This window comes from Mus pahari, chromosome 8 (genome assembly GCF_900095145.1).
Source record: "Mus pahari chromosome 8, PAHARI_EIJ_v1.1, whole genome shotgun sequence".
Taxonomy (NCBI): Eukaryota; Metazoa; Chordata; class Mammalia; order Rodentia; family Muridae; genus Mus; species Mus pahari.
The window spans coordinates 93,513,461-93,531,634 of record NC_034597.1 but is presented as its reverse complement, the minus strand read 5'-3'; the positions used below and the strand labels follow the sequence as shown (position 1 = coordinate 93,531,634).

General features: G+C 40.5%; 1 protein-coding gene across 1 annotated transcript in view; it reads right to left on the bottom strand.

Annotated features, from left to right (window-relative positions):
- Ndfip2 (Nedd4 family interacting protein 2) overlaps nt 1–17,957 on the bottom strand; it is a 53,296-nt gene extending 35,339 nt beyond the window's left edge. The window contains exon 1 of the mRNA XM_021203253.2: nt 17,583–17,957. Within this exon, the coding sequence (XP_021058912.1) occupies nt 17,583–17,912 (330 nt within the window). The 5' untranslated portion in view covers nt 17,913–17,957. The remainder of the gene's footprint in view (nt 1–17,582) is intronic.
- Between the last annotated feature and the right edge of the window lie 217 nt (nt 17,958–18,174).

The window sequence follows — 18,174 nt, the reverse complement described above, 5'->3', positions numbered from 1 at the left end:
TTCCAATTTTCATTTTTCCTCCCAGACCATTACCATGGTCTTTTACTCAAACATCTCATGCTAAGAATGATGACTTCTAATGGTTAGATGTGAAGTTTATTTCCAGCCCTCAGTCTCGCTAAGGTCTTCAACACTTTTCTTTTTCTTTTTAATTATTTTATTAGATATTTCTTCATTTACATTTCAAATGCTATCCCGAATGTCCCCTATACCCTCCCCCTGCCCTGCTCCCCTACCTACTCACTCCCACTTCTTGGCCCTGGCGTTCCCCTGTATGGGGCATATAAAGTTTGCAAGACCAAGGGGCCTCTCTTCCCAGTGATGGCTGAGTTGGCCATCTTCTCCTATATATGCAGCTAGAGACACGAGCTCTGGGGGGTACTGATTAGTTCATATTGTTGTTGCACCTATAGGGTTGCATACCCCTTCAGCTCCTTGGGTACTTTCTCTAGCTCCTCCATTGGGGGCCCTGTGTTCCATCCTATAGATGACTGTGAGCATCCACTTCTGTATTTGCCAGGCACTGGCATAGCCTCACAAGAGACAGCTATATCAGGGTCTTTTCAGCAAAATCTTGCTGGCACATGCAATAGTGTCTGTGTTTGGTGGCTGATTATGGATGGACCCCCCAGGTGGGGCAGTCTCTGGGTTGTCCATCCTTTCTTCTTAGCTCCAAACTTTGTCTCTGCAACTTCTTTCATGGGTATTTTATTCCCTATTTTGGGGAGGAATGAAGTATCCACGTGGTGGTCTTCCTTCTTGATTTTCCTGTGTTTTGGAGATTGTATCTTGGGTATTCTAAGTTTCTGGGCTAATATCCACTTATCAGTGAGTGCATATCAAGTGAGTTCTTTTGTGACTGGGTTACCTCACTGAGGATGATATCCTCCAGATATATCAATTTGCCTAAGAATTCCATAAATTCATTGTTTTTAATAGCTGAGTAGTACTCCATTGTGTAAATGTACCACAGTTTCTGTATCCATTCCTCTGTTGAGGGACATCTGGGTTCTTTCCAGCTTCTGGCTATTATAAATAGGGCAGCTATGAACATAGTGGAGCATGTGTCCTTATTACCAGTTGGAACAGAAGTCTGGGTATATACCCAGAAGAGGTATTGCTGGATCTGCCAGTAGTACTATGTCCAGTTTTCTGAGGAACTGTCAGACTGATTCCCTTAAACCACACAAAGATCCAACAAAGAAAGAGAACTTCAGACTAATTTCCCTTATGAATATCGATGCAAAAATACTCAATAAAATCCTCGCAAACCGAATCCAAGAACACATCAAAACAATCATCCATCATGACCAAGTAGGCTTCATCCCAGGGAGGCAGGGATGGTTTAATATATGGAAATCCATCAACGTAATCTACTATATAAACAAACTCAAAGACAAAAATCACATGATCATCTCGTTAGATGCTGAGAAAGCATTTGACAAAATCCAACACCCCTTCATGATAAAAGTCTTGGAAAGATCAGGAATTCAAGGCCCNTACCTAAACATAATAAAAGCAATNTACAGCAAACCAGTAGCCAACATCAAAGTAAATGGAGAGAAGCTGGAAGCAATCCCACTAAAATCAGGGACTAGACAAGGCTGCCCACTTTCTCCCTACCTATTCAATATAGTACTTGAAGTCATAGCCAGAGCAATTAGACAACAAAAGGAGATCAAGGGGATACAAATTGGAAAGGAAGAAGTCAAAATATCACTATTTGAGGATGATATGATAGTATTTATAAGTGACCCTAAACATTCCACCAGAGAACTTCAACATTTTGCAACACACCGGACAGCACTGACGCCAATCATTCCCTTCTTTTCCTCACTGACCATTCGTTCTGCTTTTTGAGGGATCCATACTTTCCTTTACAGACTGTGGTGGTGTGAATGAGAACAGCCCCCCTAGGCTCATATATATGAATACAGTCCTCAGATGGAAGAGTTGCTTGGAAAGGCCTAGGAGGTGTGGTGGTATTGGTGGAGGTGGTCTGAGGGCAGGCTGATGCTCTACCATTCTCAGTGGGCTTTCTCCTTCCTGTTTGTGGATTTGGATGGCAGGACTCAGCTGCTGCTTCAGTGCCAGCCTGATGCCATTATCTTCAGCAAGACACCATGATGATGCTATCCTTCTATCCCTCGGGATCTATAAACCCTCCCTTCTGGAAGGTGTGCCATGGTCATGGTGTTTCATCACAGCAATACAAAAGTAGCAGAAACAAAGACTCTTGGCTAAAACTGAATCCTGAGCAATAGATACTCTCATATCTAAGAGCTGGATAGGAGCTAGATTACACATAATGGGTTGGGCTAAGTTTACTTTTAAAGGCATTAAAGTCCCTAACCTAGTGTGTCGTTACTGTCAATGTACTGTCACAAGCATTCATCTGACACTTTAGAAGTCAGCGTGATGATGCACTCTCCTATCCACTATGGTACTCAATCTTCCTAATGCTGACACCATTTAATACAGCTCCTCATGCTATGGTGATCCAACCATAACATTATTTTCACTGCTATTTCATAACTGTAATTTTGCTACTGTTATGAACCATAATGCAAATATCTGTGTTTTCTGATGGTCTTAGGTGGCCCTTGTGAAAAGGTTATTTGACCCCAAAGGGATGGAAACTGACAGGCTAAGAAGGGCTGTTCTAGAAGATAGCATAGTTACTAACTAAATAAACTAAAAAAAGAACATGATTTGGTGTCAGGGTATCTAAATTTAAGACACAGATATCCTACTAGCCAAATAAGCTTGAGTGCATTATTAATCTTATTAAGCTTCACTTTCTGTGATTCATGTAGCCTTATTCACTCAGCCAACCAGTCATTAATTAGTTTTACAGCCACCACTTACTAAACCTAATAAGCTCCTAGTATAATACTGGACACGGTAAATAGACTCAGTACCACTGATACACAGAACCTGTAGGTTCTAGTGACTAAGGAGCTCTCGGGAACAGCCATGCCAGAGTACAGCTGGTGCTTCAGCAAGAACAGAGGAAACAGACTGACTGTAAGCCCAGGTAACAGTGAACAGAGGCTACCAAGGACCAGGCCAATGCCAACTTTTTCACAGAAAGCTTTATTCTCCCCTTTACAAACGGAAAGAGGCTAAGAATAGAATCCTCAAGCAAAACTAAACACAGTGACATAAGTTACTAAGGCGTGCTGTTGCTGATGATGCATTCGGGAAGTAGCAAGTGCCAAGATACCACTATAGACACTATTAAAAGGCTGCTCCATCAAAGTGTTACATACAAAAGCAAGAACTCTCAAAAGTTGTCAAGGTATAAACACATAAACTGAGTAACTCTGGATTATTAGAAGACAAACACCCATGTAAACATATACAATGAATTCCCTTCCCCTCTCTATCCAAGTTAGCAATAATACATCCCTAAACTTATTTACCATATAAGTCTTAGTAAGTTTTTAGATTTAAACTCACAGCAAATGTCAGTCTCAAGGGTACCAACTTCCCGTATAACCCTGTCCCAGAGATGCCTCCCTAGTTTCTTTATCCCCACCAAACTGGTAGGATTGTTAAAACCGATGAGCCCACCCTGACACATGACACACGCCATTATCACTCAAAGTTCAGTCTGGCTGTTAATTTCGTGGTTGATGGCAAATGTCAGTACACGCCACCTAAACTCTTTCCTCATCACGACATAGCAAGCATTGATAATATTTTTAACTGTCTCCAAAAATAGTATCTCCAGGATATCACACAGTTGAAATCATACAGTATCTAGATTTGTCACTCTGGCTTCTTTCAGTTGGTAATATGTACAGACATTTACTCCATGTTGTTTGATATCAAAATCACTCATTTTAGATCTAAATAAATGTCACTGTCTAGAAGTACTCCAGTTTATTCACTTACTGAAATGTGTATTAGTTGTTTCCATTTGGGAAGTTACAATCACAGTTACTGACTGTAAACACGTATGTGAATATGGTACGCAGGCCAGTTTTACAGCTTCTGACTTTATCTGTCCACTGGTTACATAGAACTGACTTTTTCACATTAATGTCATATTCTTATTTAAATCCTTATAAGTTCCAAGAGTTTTGTTTGTTCTTCCATATTTTACAGATTCTGCCAATAAAAATTTGTTATTTCCTAATCTATACCTTTTATTTCATTTTTTGTAGTGAAATATACAAAATTACTTTTGTTATTTTGAAATATATATTATTAACAGTAGTTATATAACTAAGCAACACCAGAACTTATTCTTAGTTAACTGTAAGTGTGTATCAACTGGCCAACTCTCTAATTCACCCTCAAACCACTTTCAACTTCACTGAGCCACGGCCAGAGTTTCCTAAATGGCAGACACTGGCTTTGGAGGCCCCCAGTTAAAAGGCTGGTTCACGGAGAAATGACACAGCTCTGAAACCATAGAACTACAAGCAAAGAACATAAACTCAGCTTACAGGAATATGAATAGGCACTTAGGAACTAAAACCAAAGAAGTCTAAGACCTCCAACATTAAAGAAAAAAACAGGGGCTGGTGAGATGGCTCAGTGGGTAAGAGCACCCGACTGCTCTTCCGAAGGTCCAGAGTTCAAATCCCAGCAACCACATGGTGGTTCACAACCATCCGTAACAAGATCCGACTCCCTCTTCTGGAGTGTCTGAAGACAGCTACAGTGTACTTACATATAATAAATAAATAAATCTTTAAAAAAAAAAAAAAAAAAAAAAACAAAGAAGAAAGTTTAATAGAGGGAGTGAAAAATCTCAAAAACTTGTTGTTGGCTCTTGTTTCAACATGGTAGTGGCCACCTACAGTCCAACCCTCCCACTGCACCTACAGTCCAACCCTCCCACTGCAAGATCCTGTTGCTTACTGTAACTATAAACTCAGGAAAAACTTAGGACAACTAACCTCTGGACAATTCTCAATATTAAAGAATATGTTCTAGAATATGAAGGACCATACACACACCCATGGGGTGGGGGTTACATCCTGCACAGTTTAGTGTGCTGGTATGCATTAGGAGAGACTCCTTGGCAATGGATAACCAGATGAAGGACTCATTCCTGAGGAAAACTAATAGTCCCACTTGCTGCAGTTATTAATCGCTTGCGGTGCTCATCTAGGTTGGAGGTCTGTTAAGATGTGCCTGACCACATTGGAATGTCAATTTGTGTTATTTTATTTCTTTCTTTCTTTACTTACTTAATGTACATAAGTATACCACTACTCTCTTCAGACACACCAGAAGAGGGCATCAGATCCCATTACAGATGGTTGTGAGCCACCATGTGGTTGCTGGGAATTGAACTCAGGTCCTCTGGAAGAGCAGTCGGTGCTCTTAGCCACTGAGCCATCTCTCCAGCCCTTGTGTTGTCATTATTCAGGTCTTTGTCCAGGCAGCCATACTGTTGAGATTTCAGGGTATGGCTACCTTGTCCGCTCTTTGCTGCAGACTTCCTACAATCTTTCCACCCCCTTTTTCTTGATGTTCCCTGAGGCTTAGGTGTAGAGGGTGCACAGTAGATGTACCAATTGGGATACTCCAAGGTCAGATGCTCTCTGTATTTTGGCTAGTCATGGCTCTTGGTAATGCAATCTCCACCTGCTGCAACCAGGAGCTTTTTGATGAGATAAGTATTTGGAATGCAGTTAGGAATCATACTGGCTTAGTAGATTCTCCTCTAAGATCCATGACCTCAGTCACCATAGACAGCTAACTAGGTTTACGGTATCAGGCATGACTGTTCTTCTCTTTACAGTAGACTTTAAGTCCAAGTAGACTGCCAGTTACCACCGAGAGATGACTCTCACTATTTTCCATGCTGGTCATCGTAGGTAACAGTGTCACTGCTGGCTCTTGGGCAGCTTGCACAGCTCATTTAGAATAGTAACGGGGAATTCTTAGAGCAGGCTTTCAGATGCGTTCCCGCTCAGACCCTCCTAATCCTGGGTCAGAAGTGAGGGGTGTCTTCAGCAACAGCAATAATCTATATTGTTTAGGGAGTTTCTCGGACACCCCAGACCAAAAACTTAAAAGGGAGTTTCTCATGCATGGCACTAGGGTTTTTATTAGATGGTCTATGGCTCCTGGGGAAAGTATCATTTTGCCAAGTGGAATAACTTCATTTAAGGTATTATTACACATACATATACATATATACTTGAAATGTGTATCATACGCAATTTTAGGCAAATATAAAATGATTCCCTATGCTGTTTTCAAACATCCTTAGAATTATTTCTCCATCCTCCCTCCCTGTACTTCTGTACTGTTTTGGTATAATTCTCATACTACAATTCATAACGAGTAATGAAATTTGCCCTCCAAGTTTTGCTGTATAGCCTCAAACAGAAGCTCCTGTAGATGAGACATACATCAAATGATCCGGATGGTTGAAGAAACGAATAAGTACTCCCTACTTACAAAATACCTATGAATAACTATTCTCCTTTCATGGCTAGAACAATCTACCCATGGTTACTATCTTACAAATGCAAGCTGCTAAACAGTAGAGACATTATGTAAAAATATCAGAATTAAGTAGCAATAGTCTATAAACACAGCACCTATCCTAATGTTGAATGTGAATGATGTTAATATTGTATAGGTTGTACAGTATACTTTACTGTTCTAGTACAGAACTTTATAATACACTCATATCTTTATTTACATTTCCAACTACTCAGAAAAAAATTCAGCTATTTATTTCATTTTCTCTCATGTATATTTGCCTGCTCTGGTTTTCAGAGATAGTAACATGATATGTAACCCAGACAAGCCTCAACACATAATCCTTCTGCCTCAGCGTCCCAGGTACTACGACTGCAGGTGTGCATCACCACATCTAGCTCATATTTCTTCCAGAAGTTATTCATTTTGTCCCGATGATAAAGAGGCCCACAACAAAAGGTAACAGCCTATAATATACTATTATAATCAAGACAAAATTAGTTCTTCCTTGCTATAGATTTATTCTAGTGAGCAAATATACAACAAAATAAGAGCAAAGCAAGCCTAAGGCCCCTAAAAAGGCACGTATAACTTGAGCATGCCTAAGTCCACAGTGCTAACAGGGCATATATAACTTGGAAGTAAAACATGGAAAAGGGCAATGGGGAGGCAGAGAGAGAGAGCACTCTCCAGAGAAAAGAGCATCGAAATGCACATACAAACCGAGACTAGAAATTAGACCTGAGAAGACAGAAAGACAGAAAAGGGAAAAATAGTATATTTAAACATTAGAAGGCCGAGCACAGCTTGGTAATTACAAAGGAGAGAGAACAAGAGACTTAAGAATGTAGATATGGCTGAGAGTGTACTGATGTAGTAACTATGCTGAGATAAGCTAAGCTTGTCTAGGGTTACAAGCAAATCCACTAAAGTCTCAAGTTTTATCTCAATACCCTTGTCTCTTGGAGGAAATTACACAAAATGTCATCTGACTTCAATAAAAGCTCTCCTGAGGTAAAAACAAATGACCTTTAAAAACTGCCATTAAGACTTCATTCCAATAGAGATTCTACATGTCTATTAGTAAAGAGGTTAACAGTGTCACACTGAAAGACACGTTTATAAAATAAATTCTAGTTTAATCTCCTATTCTCAAATCTGCTGTCCAAGTGGCATGATTCTCTACATAATTTTAGGAATTATTCTGGAGATATATCACAGATGAAACACAGCACATTCCTGAACTTAAAATTATTAATTTGTTCATGTTCAAACACATCTCAAAATTAAGCAAATCAAAACAGTGAAATAGTCTTGACAGTAAATCTTAAACTACTGCAACATTTCCCAACTTGCACTTGGCATGTCTTTAACAAGAATTTTACCCACACCTTAATTCCAGCTAAGTAATCAAACTTCTAAATGAAACCATAACAACGTGGCCAGAAAACACAGACAACAGGACAGCCAGAGCTATACAGAGAAACCCTGTCTCGAAAAACCAAAAAAAAAAAAAAAAAAACACAGACAATAATGATGACTTAAAATCACATGGTAGATAAGGCTAGCCTTAATCACAATGATCACATCAGTACACTATCATTAATAAATGTCAGCAGACTATATTCCTTGGTTATTTAAATGCATGTCAAGACTATCTATATAGAATTCAAACAGAATTCCAAGATAATATGTTACCAATTCATACACAACTAGGCAATATTTTAGAATGTAAATTGGATACCAAGGAAAGAATACTATAACTGCTAAATAATCACTATAAAACAAGTGGTGACAAGCTAGAGAGATGGCTCAGTGTTTAAGAGCACTTAACTCTCTTGCAGAAGATATAAAATCAGCTATAACGTTCATATTCTGTAGTTCACAATGCCCTAAGCTCTAGCCTCCACTAACACTGCACTTCTGTATGTAAATCCACACAAAGACATGCACATATACACATAATTTAAGTGTTTAATGTAATTTGTGGTCACTGTCTGGAAATTCTTAACACTCTTATCTTTGAATCTAAATTTTGTATGTGTTGTCTGGGAGACTGGCATGGAGCATTGCTGGGGACCTGCAATCTCAGCTCAAAGTTGACCTTTCCTACAAGAGCTGAGTCCACATCACCTTCTCACTCAGTGTCTCCAGCTTCACAGAGATCCACAGGCAGTAGCCATGGATTGTAGGCTGGCATCACCTTAGAGCTTTAAGCAGCCAGCAAATCAGCAGAGCCTCTCTCTATACCACTGCCAATTCAGATAATGGCCTGTCCTAGCATGGAGATGGCAAACCCTTGGACCTGAGGTCTGTCTGCCGTGAACTGAAGCAACGGACTACTGAAGGGTGAGCTGATTTGTTTTCACTTCAGGACAGTCTCACTTTTTTATTTGACTCTGTCCTCTCACTTACCCAAACCTGGCTACTTTCATGAAATAGAACTTAGAAACTAGAGTCACTGATCGAGTTCCATTTCCTACAAGTCATTCTGAGTTTTGGCCCCTGTCCACCCCACCTCACAGAAGCCTCATGGCTTTCTGTCTTAAGCCAACAAATTCATGTAGACCTAATATTACCATGCCGTACTGTATTAGTCAGGGTTCTCTAGAGTCACAGAACTTACAGATAGTCTCTACATAGTAAAGGAATTTATTGATGACTTACAGTCTGCAGTTCAAATTCCAACAATGGTTCAGTAGTAGCTGTGAATGGAAGTCCAAGGATCTAGCAGTTGCTGAGTCCCACACGGCAAGAAGGCGAAAGAGCGAGAGCCAGACTCCCTTCTTCCAATGTCCTTATATGGTCCCCAGCAGAAGGTGTAGCCCNGATTAAAGGTGTGTGCCACCACACCTTTAATCCCAGATGATCTTGGACTCGGAGATCTCCCTGTCTTAATCTTCTGGATTCAATCACCACTNTGTCTCAAGATCTCCAGACCAAGATCCAGATCAGAAACTTCTATCTCCCAGTCTCCAGATTAGGTTCACTGGTGAGACTTCCAATTCTGGATTGTAGTTCATTTCAAATATAGTCAAGTTGACAACCAGGAATAGCCACTACACGTACCCTCACCCATTTAATCTTCCTACTTCCATGGAATTGAAGCCTGACTACTACACCTTAATAGTGAATGGGGTCTCAAATATCCTGGTATTTATTTACTGAGGGGTCAAAATGTCAAATTCAAAAATAAACATCAATTTCTTCACTCAACATAGGTGTATCCTCTATGCCACTAAGGGATGGGAGTGGAGCCAGTGTGGTAGCTCATGCCTAGAACTGCAGAACTTCAGAGGCAGAGGCAGGGTAATGCCTGAGAGTTCAAAGTCCAGCCTGAGCTAGTGTGTGACTCTGCCTCAAAACAAATGTGACACTGAGGCAGGGAACTTTTATTCCCTTTCCTTTCCAACCTGGGCTGGTCTTACCACTGTTATGACAAAAAAAAAAAAAAAAAAAAGGCAAGAGAAAAGAAATTGAATTCTAAATTTTCAATCCTAGATCTCACAAAAAACAGCAGTCGCTTCCTCCTCTTAAGGTGTCAGAAGCCAAGACCATATTAGAAGACATGCTAAGAAGACATAAAAAGCACATATGTCTGGGGGAGGGGTATGTGCACATGTGAGCAGGTGACCTTGAAGGTAAATATCACACAACATGGATACTGAGAACTGAACTCAGGTGCACTGCAACAGTACAGACCCTTAACCCCCGAGCCACCTCTTCAGCATCCATGGATTGTCAGTTTACGGACTGTCTGTGTCACAGTATTTTCACAATATAAATCATATAATTATTACTACATATATATTACACTAGTACTAGAATATGCACAGTTCAAATAGACCTAATGAGGGTCTGCACTGAGTCAGCATTGCTCATGAACGCTGCAGAAACTCGGTAATTGACTCATGCATAGAGATATTTTAATGAATACATTCAAGTCAAACACACAGGTACAATTCTTATGACATGCACAAAACAGCAAGAGAGCTTTAAGATGCACTGGAAAACAGTACATCCTTGCAACACAAAAGAACTTTAAACAACACATCAGAGTGCTGCTGCTGCACACCTTAGCAAATGAATGACTTGGTACAAAAGACTTGAATATAAACTTTCTCAGGTACAGATATTCTGAATACTAAAAGTCTATTTTAAAGATTAAAAAAAAAAATCAGTCCTTTGCAGAAGCACTTAAGTGTCTTTGAGGATAGTACTAGACTCCATGGTAGAAAGATAATGAAGCATGAAATTCAAGACAACAACTTTTCTAATATTGACATTCTCAACTTTTCCCTGGTATAAATGGTAGCTCCAAAACCTCTTTTAATTATAGATGTAAAGGGATTTCTTATATTTAAGAGTAAGATTTTAGTGGCTGGAGAGATGGGTGGCTCAGTGGTTAAGAGAACCAACTGCTCTTCCAAAGGACCCTGAATCAATTCCCAGCAACCACATGGCAGCCCACAACTGTCTGTAACTCCAGGCTCTGACACCCTCACACAGACATAGACATAGGCAAAACAACAATGCATATAAAACAAAAATAAATTTTTAAAAATAAGATCTTATGAGGCAAATAAACCAAATTATGGCTTGATATAAAGTAAGGGAAGTGGAAGAGAATAGACTATGGTTGAAGAATTAACAAGAAGTCAGTCTGCTGGACAGCAGCAATCAGGATGTAAATGATAGAGACAGATGCTTCGAGAAGCGTCTATACAGGAGTGAAAGGCCCACGCTAGGAACCTGTATGGTAAGAATTATAGACTTCAAACATTAAAAGAATTCATCAGAGTAGAAAAAAACTTAAAGACTGAAATGGCCCAAATTTAAAGATTAAAAATTTATTGATGAGAAAAGTTTAAAAACAAACAAACCAACTGAGAAACTGTGTTTCTCAGAGCTGCAAAGTGAAACTTTTAAAAACTAGAAAGAGGTGCTAGACATGGTGATCCACACTTTTAATCTGAACGCTCTGTCCAGGCCAGCCTGATCTACAGAGTGAGTTCCAGGACAGCCAGGGCTATACAGTGAGCCCCTGTCTTGAAAAAAAACAAAAGAAAAAGAAAGAATGAATGAATCAAAGATATATTAAAGCGAGGACACTAAGTCAGGAGGGAATCTAGTGAGAGTAGATCAGAGAAAGGATTAAGAAGGGGAACAGGAATGAATATGATCAAAATACACTACATGCACATATGAAATGCTCACAAAATAAAAAAATATTTCAATTGTAAAATGACACTGAAGACATACAACAGCATGAATGTAACAACTGTTACAAACTATTCTTCCAGTTTTCTATATATTGCTACCTATTTGAAAGTTTTAATATTAAACACCACTGAATGATGGAATGGGGTTTTAAAAAGAAACCACTGAAGGTTTTTGAGGGGAAAAAAGAAACAGACAGACAGACAGACAGACAGACAGACAGACAGAAAGAAAGAAAGAAAGAAAGAAAGAAAGAAAGAAAGAAAGAAAGAAAGAGAAAAAGAGAGAGAAAGGAAGGAAGGAAGGAAGGAAGGAAGGAAGGAAGGAAGGAAGGAAGGAAGGAAGGAAGGAAGGAAGGAAGGAAGGAAGGAAGGAAAGGAAAGGAAAGGAAAGGCAAAGCAAGCCAGCAAACAAGCCAGCCAGCCTAATTTATACTGAAAAAGAACATGCCATGCAAACAATACACTACAGAGCAGCCAAGCAAGAGAAGAAAGCAGTAATTATTTCATAGCATGAAAAGATGGGCATTCAAGGAACCGGGAAGAATTCACAGAGAGAATAAAAGACAAAGATGTCAAAAGAAAGCTTCTAAATATCAGGAATTTTAAAAAGTTCTGAGGATAACATTCAATGTCAATATAACAAGAGCCCTAATGCAGACAGGAGCCTAGATGTATCAGATTATGCAACTGGGCAAGCTTGAGAACATAAAAAGCAGTAATACAAGACAGATAATGTATATTGATAAAATTCAAAAGAAACAAATGAAGGTCCCGGAAATCAGGAGAGACAGAAAAGATAACTAGAAAACATCATAGAGACTAGACACTTAGAACGGTCTACTGGGCGAGGCAGAGGTCCAGGGCCACAAAGCATCTGCCTTCTTAGTGGCTGTTCTAGGTGGAGCTGTCAGTTTCCTGATGAGCCTTCCTTGTAATAAGTTACACAGACAACAGAGAACTAAGGCAAGCACAGAAGCTACCTTCAAAGGCAAGTAAACCATCACTGTTTGCTACAGTGTTAGCTGCTTCCTACAAAGTAAAGAGATAAATATAAAGAGCTAGGTTCTTGACTCTGGCTGCCTCAGAGGTGTGCCAAACTCATTGCTGTGTCTCTCCAAACACTCATTAACCTCACAGGACTTTGGAACAAGGAAAACGACTCAAATCTGATGTGTTCCTGTTGCTTTGTGTACCATGAGTAATGCCATTTGTTCTGACTTAGGAGTCTTCTGTTTTCTGCCAGCAACCATGAAACACTAACAGGCTAATTCATTAGCTTATGAAAATAGTAGTTATTTCCATGTGACAGTCTCTCCATCAGTGGTTCTCAACCTTCCTAAAGCTACAAACTTTTAATACAGCTCTTCGTGTTTTGGTGATCCCCAAACATAAAATTGTTCTTGTGGCTACTTCAAAACTGCAATCTTGCTACTGTTATCAATCATAATGTAAATATGAAAGATATCTGATTATGTGACCTCAGTGAAATGGTCATTTGACCCCAAAGGGGTCGAAACCCACAAGTTGAGAACCACTGCTCTGTTTTGCCTATATTATGGTGTAGTGGCTATTCCTGGTTGTCAACTTGACTATATTTGAAATGAACTACAATCCAGAATTGGAAGGCTCACCAGTGAACCTAATCTGGAGACTGGGAGATAGAAGTTTCTGATCTGGATCTTGGTATGGAGATCTTGAGACACAGTGGTGATTGAATCCAGAAGATTAAGACAGGGAGATCTCCGAGTCCAAGATCATCTGGGATTAAAGGTGTGGTGGCACACACCTTTAATCTGGGCTACACCTTCTGCTGGGGACCATATAAGGACATTGGAAGAAGGGAGTCTGGCTCTCGCTCTTTCGCCTTCTTGCCGTGTGGGACTCGGCAACTGCTAGATCCTTGGACTTCCATTCACAGCTACTACTGAACCATTGCTGGGATTTGGACTGCAGACTGTAAGTCATCAATAAATTCCTTTACTATGTAGAGACTATCTGCAAGTTCTGTGACTCTAGAGAACCCTGACTAATACATATGGTATTTTAATTTTCATAATAAATAATAACTATGAGGTTGTAGTAATACGAGGAAATGATGCTTTTAGATATGAAGTGACTCATTTGTTTAAAAACTGGCAAACAGGATGGCTCAGTGGCTAAGAGTATGTGATGCTCTTCATATGACCAGAGTTCAGTTCCCAGCACTCACACTCACACTCAGATGGCTTACAACCACCTGAAACTAAAGCTCCAGGAGTTTTTCTCACTACCCTAGGCAGCAGCACATGTGTGACACACATACATATAAAAAAAAGAAGAAAGAAAAAAAAAAAAAGAATTGGGTTTTCATTCATTGCAAACAAAACCTAAATGTAAGTCTAGATGACATTAATGCCTCTTTTGTTTTGTTGTTTGTGGTGCTGGAGATGGAACCAGCCTTGAGCCTTGAGTGTAAACAGGTTAGCCAAGCACCTGGGCTACATCTCATCTCACTAACTTGATTTTAGCAGTTCAACCTCCTTCCTTAGCTGACTTATCAGGTGCAACGGAGATTCTCCAGATACAGAAGTGAAGTACTCAGAACTCTCTATAGCACGAGTACTTCAAATTTTGTTTCATAGAATGCTTACATTGTAGGATTGTTATTACTATCTTAAAATGTAAAAGAAGCAAAAAACACTATGCAGTCAAATATCAGAAATAACCACAGTAAACTAATCTAAGCTACTGTCTACTAAAGAATTCCTCACTATGTGAGGATGCTAAATGTAGTCCAAGAAGTCCTACTGTTGGCACTCTAGGAAACTGCTGCTACAATTAACACTGCCAATTTAGTTATTCAGAGAATACCTTTTAAATCTTAGTAGTCACCTTGTTGTGGGCACATAAGCCTTCAGAGTAGAGATCAGCAAAGCAGTGTAGGCTGCAGTGGCAGATGCAGAGCCAGTTAGCTAAACAGTGTGGCACATCGCTCTTTTCCCATCAAGCACAACTCAACCTCCCAAAACACACTGAAAGTAAACATCACGCCTCATCTTTTTTTCCCTGAAATTAGAAAATTAGCAAGACATTGCAGCTGGACATTTTGTCTATTGTTATGGATCTCTAACAATGGACAGGAAATGGGGTGGGGGGACAATTATTATAGCCAGGGATGGTGATGTGTGGCCATTAGCCTAGTAGGAAGCTGAGGCAGGAGGATCGTGAGGCCCTTGGCTACTCAGTGGTTGGAGGCTTATCCAGAATGTGCAAAGGTCAGTCTGGCTAAAAAGAAATAGTAATCAAGATGTGGACCCAGGCTGGAGTCCCAGACACAGATAAATGGACAAAGAAAATGTATATATACATGAGGATGTTTTATTCAGCTGAAAAGAATGAAACTACAACAATCTTAGGAAACAGGAAAACAGATGGAACTGGGGGGTGGGGGGGGAGATGCAATATGTTAAGTGAAATAAGCCAGATTCAGAGAGAAAAAGGCATGTTTTCTATCCTAAGAGGAAATGTAGATTTAAATTTATATATACATATGTATGCATATGTAGGACATGAAAGTACAAAAAGGACTTATAAAATCCAATACTTAATATGTTGGTTAAAGCAATAATAAGAGAATAAACACTTTGGATGGCCTAAAGGAAAAAAATGTCCTGGATAAACTGTATATGTGGATTAAAGACAGTAAGCCATTCTGATTACCAGGAATCAGCAGTATGCAGAGCTGAGTTTTAGCTCTTTAAATAAAAGTAAATTCACACACACAGTGTTTATCACCCCTACCTACCACTCCCTATCTCCTGACCTCATCATTGCTAACAAAGTTGTTTACTGCTACAGTTTATTAATCATTCTAGAGTTTCAAAATAAGGCCTGACCTAAAGGAAGCCATAAAATAGGCATGCCCATTACATAAGCTAGGCTTCCAGACCGAACCCCAGCTACAGAATCTACTCAAAACTCAAGCTCAGCTGTATCTATGCCATTTTCCCAGACAAAGCTACTCTCAAATTAAATAAAAAAACAAAAACAAAAAAACAGGGAGGGGGTGTTTATCATCCTAAACAGATGAATTTACTATGTAACCACAAAAGTAAAAGAATGACAATACAAATTTAGACTATAATAAAATCCTCCAATGCTTCTCCCTATAAAGAAAAATAATATTCTATCTAAAAGAAATAATTTATTTAGAATGACTGATTTTTGCCCCCTGCCCTTACAGAGTGGCTCCACTCACTCAAAGTCTCTATAGGACACAGCTTCAGTTTTTTTGTTGTTGTTGTTTTTTCTTTTTTTCTTTTCTTTTCTTTTCTTTTTTTTTTTTTTTTTGAGACAGGGTTTCTCTGTATAGCCCTGACTCTCCTGGAACTCACTTTGTAGACNAGGCTGGCCTCGAACTCAGAAATCCGCCTGCCTCTGCCTCCTGTGTGCTAGGATTAAATACATGCGCCACCACGCCTGGCCAGCTTCAGTTTTGAAGGGGGAAAAATGTAGTATTTTAAACCTACTTTCAAAGTTTAGACAAAAGTAAACTCCAACATTATCTGAAGAAATTTTGAGAGAAAAAAATAGTTTCAACTAGTTACCTCTATCAAAAGCAAAAGAGACAATATAATAAATTAAAACTACTAAAACTATTTTAAGTATCATCTATGGTTGAGCCCAATAAGGAAAAGCAACCCAAAGAAAGAATTCAAATCAAATTATATCACTTAAGAGACACAAACAGAAATGGGTAAGATTTGAGAAATAAAACAAGTATCAATGATAAAATTATCCAAGATGTAACTGTGGCATTTTATTTTTGCAAACACTTGGAAAGGGAACAATGTCTTTTTAAAAATATAAAGTTACCCAAAACTGACAACTTGAAAGGCACCTTCAATAAATTAGCAAGATTTCTTTTTCCTAAGCTATTCTGAAAATGTTGATAATTTTCGGAAAATTCATAATCTGAATCATCTGGCTATGTTATAGCAAATAAACGCAAATGACGTAGAACACTTAGCAAAGAAAAAATGAAAAATTAAGTCTCTGCCACAATCCTTCAGATTTGCCAAAAGCCACAACACACATGCAGGCAGACAGAAAAGATGACATGTAGTAGTAACTGTGGAATCTTATAAACCTGACACACAATAACAACAATATGCACAAATGCTTTTCTTCTCTCCCCCAGTAACTATGTTCCACTAAATTATCTAAAAGTTTATAGGTGAAAACGCAATAAAGTAAATATTACTGACAATGCTATTCACATTATTTATCTCCAATGACATCACTAGAACACCCAGGGTGTAAAATACAGAGATTCTGACAAAGAAAATACAGGGTGCATTTCCCTCATTTAAGCATAGCTGGTGGTTTACACACTTGAGAGGTTAAAAACTCTGTATTAAATGAACAGTATTTCATTTTTCAAACAAGCTTCGAATTTTTTTCTAATAAAACGCTGCAGGCAAAACAGAGAGATTTAAAAAACAAACAAACAAACAATCACTGTAATACTAACACAATGGAAAAGGGCAAAATGACAAGGTTAACTAGAAGCGAGGCACCTTCCCCATCACAGCTCTTCTCTACTCCTCACGCCGGTTTTAGCCGGTACACCCCACTCTACAACCTCACACAATTCAGGTCGCCGGTCGGGTCACCTCCCAGACAGGTACGTGCACCCAGCCCCGCCGCAGGGGGACACCACTCACTGCTCACGGGTGTCTGAGTCAGGGAAGAAAGAGGGGGAAAGAAAGCCAGCCTGGGCGAGTCGGGGAGCGCCGGGGAGGGGGCTCGGCGGGGCGCAGGCCGTCGGCTGTGGCCGGGGGCTGGCGGAAAGGTGGGCCGGGCGGGAAGGCGCCCGTCGGGGCGCCCCGAGGTGACCGTCCTCCCCGGGGCCCCAGCACTCACCACCTGGTAGCGGCCAGTCCCCAGCTGGTGGTGATCCATCCTGCCCGTCTCGGGGTCCGGCTTCCGAGCGGGCGTGTCCCCTCGGCGCTCAGCTCCCTCGGCCTCCCGGGTCGACGTTGTCGTCGCCGCCGCCGCAGAGCCTCTTCCGCCGCCTCGGGTTCTACCGCCGCGGTCGCCTGGCGGGGCCGCTTCACTTCCTGCCGCTCCCTCGGCTCCGGCAGAGAGCTCCGCGTCGCTCGCCGATCGGCGCCGGAGCTCCGGGGAGCCGCGCGCGCTACTGAGCATGCTCGGCGCGGACGCGCATGCTCTCTGGCTCCGCCGGCGTCCCATCCGCCGCCCGGCTCCGGAGGTGTCCTTAGGTGGGAGGAGATGGAAGAGTCAGGCAAGTCCCCGGGAGCCCTCTAGGTTGTCATCTAGTCGGGAGTGGGCGGTGGCAACCAAAGCGGAAAAGAAAGAAAAAAAAAAAAAAAAAACCGCCCCACTTGATTGGATTTTCCCGTGAGGGCAGGTTTCACTGTGGGGCGAGAGGATGCTTCGTCACTGCGGAGAGTGGAGGCGCTGCATTCCTAGAGCACCTGAGGACGGATAGGTC